The following is a 5,000-nucleotide window of genomic DNA, read 5'->3' as shown; positions in this document are numbered from 1 at the left end:
AATCCAACGTGCAATAAACATAATTCAATTTTGCATTTTTTTTTTTTAAATTCTGTAACATTTCATATAGAGTACGTAATACACACAACATTCTCAAGTCGATTTGTAAGCTTTGATCAATATGCAAGCTATTTTTAGGCTCAAGGCCTCGTTCATGCTGTCTGTCGAATAGGAATTCTTGAAACCAGTTTTGGGTACTCCTACTGCGCAAAAGGTATGATTTTCAATACACACAAGAAAAATAATATAATATTAATGGTAAATATATAAATAAATTAATAACCATTCCTATTTTCCAGTTTCCGTCCCTTAATAAGTACTACATATTCTAGATTTTATTACACATATGCAAAAAAAGGCTGGAACGAAATTCAAAAGATACAAAATCTTGTATATACTGTAACATAAGGAGTCGATAATGATTTGAAATATACACATTATACATCAGTGAGATTGACCTGTTTAAAGGAAATTAGCAATGCGAAATGCTGGTATTGAATAATAATGGTAATAATAATAAAAATAATAATAATAATAATAATAATAATAATAATCGGATTAATGGAGAATATCAAAATAGGGATAATTCAGTAAATTATTCTCCATCTCACTCTCTGTTCAGCTGTCTGCCTCTGTCCCTGTCTCTGTCTCTCTCTCTCTCTCTATCTCTCTCTCTCTCTCTCTCTCTCTCTCTCTCTCTCTCTCTCTCTCTCTCTCTCCCTTTCTCTCCTCTCTCTCTCTCTCTCTCTCTCTCTCTCTCTCTCTCTCTCTCTCTCTCTCTCTCTCTCTCTCTCTCTCTCTCTCTCTCTCTCTCTCTCTCTCTCTCTCTCTCTCCTCTCTCTCTCTCTCTCTCTCAGATGCTGGAACGCGGGAAATAAACCCAGCGATGTGGAACGGAGAAAATTTCCACAAGGCATCGTTTTAATTCGGCAATTTAAGATTTCTCTCCTAGGTTACAATAGATGTTCTGATTGCATACAATTCTTCCAATGCATACGACTAGGCTGGAAGTCACAGACGATTTCGAGAGTCATGTTTAAACGACGACTTTCAACCTCATCCTCCCACAGGCGTTGGAACAGAGGAAAATATTGAATAATGTAGCAAGTCATCGGTAGCCTCTGCGTTCTAATCTGCATTACAGAGGACTGCGGTGTCATGTTTATATATAGAATATAACAGGTTGTAGTTCTCTATTTTATGGTATAAATCACAGGTGTGGGTATATAGGGAAATGTTTATACGGCATATAAGCCATTTAAACGGTTAGTGTATCAAGAGTTTGTACAAAAAAAAAAAAAAAAAAATGTATATATACATAGATATAAATATATATAAGGGAAATAGCACACATTCTATAAGCAAAATTTCAATTAAATTTTACATACACGGCAATTTTTCTATGGCGTAATTAATACATAGAGTTTATCCATCTGAAGCTATAAACTGATTAAATAACATAGAAACAGAGAAAGTGGGAATTCCTTATATTACAATATAATAATTCGAATTTAAAGGCAGAGGCGAAAATGGCATTTGACTGGTTTAAAACAAAAGATAATTATATGGAACACAAACAGATAAGAGGAAACGATTGAGAAATATATAGCATTACAAAAAATCAATCAGAATGCGCATCGAAACTGTAATTAATAACATAAAAAAAAAGTTTTCCTGAGAGAGAGAGAGAAAAAAAAATCCAGAGACGATTGTAAAACTTGTATTTTCTTTTAAATGAAGTCAGATTGTTTTGTCAAAAGAGTAACTTTAAGACGAGAGAGATATTTTCATGTACGTAACTTGAAGAAGTGAAACCCTCTACCTCACAAAAGTTAGCCAAAAGGTGTCTGGAAAAAAAAGATGGAAATAATTCAAAATACCTTGAAAATATCTTGAACAAAATATATAAGCACTTCATTTATGTTGTGGTTATTGAAGGAATTTGCAAGTACAGATAATTTACCTTGGCAATCTACAATGTCAATATTTGAGTACTTTCATACACGCACACACACACACAGACGCACACACACACACACACACACACACACACACACACACACACACACACACACACACACACACAAACACACACACACACACACACACATACACACACACACATATATATATATATATATATATATATATATATATATAATGTACAAAGTACGTGTAATTAACCTAGATTTGGCAGTGTGGTTAAAATAGACCCTCATTAAAATTGATTGGCTTTTAGAAAAAAAGTCAATTTTCTTTCAATCAAATTATACTTCAAACTTAACAATTACAGACATGTGAAGGATGTTAACCATAATGACTGAAAGGACGTTAAATAATAACTTTTTGTTTGATTGATTGATTGAAGATTTTTGTGACCATATTTTTATACGGTTACTTATTCTTTTAGAAATCGCAGATGAAAAAAATACAAACATCCATACTTACATACGCGTACGCACACACACACACACACACACACACACACACACACACACACACACACACACACACACACACACACACACACACACACACACACACACACACACACACACACACACACACACGCACACACACACACACGCACACACACACACATGCCCTTAACTATACATGCTGTGACACACATACACACGCACAAATACGCACACATACGTGCGCGTGTGTTTACTGTGTGAGTGGACAAACATCACTAGGTATTTCCTCAGTACAGGTCAGAGTCGAACGCAAGTGCTACATCAACAAGAACATTTCCTGGATATCAATCTATGACAATGGCTATATTTAGATACTGACTGCCAGGTACGTATATTACTGGAAAGTAGCAGGATCTTAAAGACAAAACAAACCAAGAAAAGGAAAATAAATGTAAAACCGGATATAATAAATTACTGGCATGCAACAAAGATCAATACTGTGGCCATTGCGGTCCCTGTTAATAAATGATGATAGTAGGTGGTATCACATATTGAGCGGTAGTCTCGTGTGTGCACATTAGTTACAGAAGGATATGTACACGATATACTGACCGTAGGCGATCAGAACGAGTGGCTTCTGGAAATGAGGGTTTATTTTGGATCTAGGGTTATGGTAATTTGAAAAGGAAAGGAGGAGGGGCATGTTTATGATCAAGGGCATACATTTGCATGTCATATCGTAAAGGGCGAGGAGAGGGCCAAGTGGTGAAGGGTATTGCTTCTCTTAAAACATGAGGGGGACGAAATCTTGACCGATTGTGGAATCCAATTAACATTATGAATATAAACACTATATGTAAAGGGTTTTTTCGATTCTTTTTCGTTGTACAAGAGAGGCTTAAATCATACGTTTTATCAATAACTTAAGATATTCGTATGAAATATTAAGATATTCATGATATATATGCCATTAAATCTGAGATCTAACAAGACGAGGAAGATCAAACACAAGTAACTAGCTAGTAACTAGAAGGCATGTTAGAGACGAGAAAATACAAATGGTCACCTAGCTTTTTCATAACCGTGTTTAACTGTGTAACAAGTTCACGACATAAAGGTTTTCTTTAACGCAATTTTTTTTTTTTTTTTCCTGTGTTCTGGCCATCTTAATCTTAATCATCTTAATCGCTCCCTTAATTACGTAACTGTACGTTTCATCACGGTGCATGAACTAAACACACACTAATCCTGTCATTTCGTAAATACTTAATCGGAAATATTCATGCGACAGTGCCATATCTTGAAAATAAATAACACAGGAAGTTAAAGAGGTTACGTGGAATGCCATGCCACCTGCTAATCAATGGAGGTTAAGGAGAGAGGACTAAAATCGATGCCCATTCCTCAGTAAGCATGCTATCAACGAAGGTCACTGTCCATGGCTGGTTTCCAAGGCTGGCCGAGGTGGTTCAAGCATTTTGGGAGAAGCAGGGAAAACGATGCGTAACTTGTGCAATAATAAAGGATGATTTTTTTTTTTTTTTTTTTTTTACAGTATGCTGGTAGATTTTCATTCTTCACCTCCTCCATTTGTTCTTTACATTTCCTACTGTTTGTGTTTTCCTCTCTCTCTCTCTCTCTCTCTCTCTCTCTCTCTCTCTCTCTCTATATATATATATATATATATATATATATATATATATATATCTGTATCTCTCTCTCTCTCTCTCTCTCTCTCTCTCTCTCTCTCTCTCTCTCTCTCTCTCTCTCTCTCTCTCTCTCTCTCTCTCTCTCTCTCTCTCTCCCCTTCCTGTTTCCCCCCTTCCATTTCTATTCCTCTTCTCTTCCCTCCATCTATCATTCTCCACTTCCTCTTCGTTTCCACCTCCCTTTTCTCCTCGTCCTCCTCCCCACTTCCCCCAACCCCTCATCCACCTCCTCCTCCTCCTCCCCCACCACCTTCCTCCTTCACCCCCACATCTCCTTCCCCATCGCCTTCCTCCCTCACCCCCCACCTCCTCCCCCTTCCTTCCTCACCTCCCACCACCTCCCCCACCATCTTCCTCCCCCACCTCTGCCTCCTCCCTCCCCACCTCCTCCCCTCCCCTTTCCCCCATCCTTCCCCATCCTCCCCCACCACCATCCCCACCTCCCTCCCCCTCCCCCACCCTCCCATACCGCCTTCCTCCCATTTCCCCCATCCTCCCCCACCCCCACCTCCCTCCCCCACCCCCACCCTCCCCGACCGCCTTCCTCCCTTCCCCCACCTCATCCCCTCCCCTTTCCCCCATCCTCCCCCACCACCATCCCCATCTCCCATTTCCCCCATCCTCCCCCACCATCTTCCCCATCCCCACCTCCCTCCCCGACCGACCTCCTCCCTCCCCCGCCGAAGCACGTGTCCGGCATCAGCTGATCCTCGCGATGTCTTCCCTGCTGCCCAAGACCCACAAGGATTTCAGTTCAAAGCAATACTGGAACACTTTCTTTGCCAAGCGAGGAGCCAAGGCGTTCGAGTGGTGCGTGTTCTTTTGGGGGGGGGAAATGATGATGTTATTTATTGATTTGTTTATTTTTTGT

The 5,000-nt window shown here is 39.5% G+C and overlaps 1 protein-coding gene across 1 annotated transcript in view; it reads left to right on the top strand.

Moving 5' to 3' along the window:
* The first annotated feature begins 4,787 nt into the window (after positions 1 to 4,787).
* Positions 4,788 to 5,000, top strand: part of LOC125025199 (eEF1A lysine and N-terminal methyltransferase-like) — an 8,657-nt gene continuing 8,444 nt past the window's right edge. Inside the window, exon 1 of the mRNA XM_047613177.1 lies at positions 4,788 to 4,939. Within this exon, the coding sequence (XP_047469133.1) occupies positions 4,845 to 4,939 (95 nt within the window). The 5' untranslated portion in view covers positions 4,788 to 4,844. The remainder of the gene's footprint in view (positions 4,940 to 5,000) is intronic.

The sequence above is a fragment of the Penaeus chinensis genome, chromosome 1 (genome assembly GCF_019202785.1).
Source record: "Penaeus chinensis breed Huanghai No. 1 chromosome 1, ASM1920278v2, whole genome shotgun sequence".
Taxonomy (NCBI): Eukaryota; Metazoa; Arthropoda; class Malacostraca; order Decapoda; family Penaeidae; genus Penaeus; species Penaeus chinensis.
This window is presented reverse-complemented; position numbering and strand designations above follow the sequence as displayed.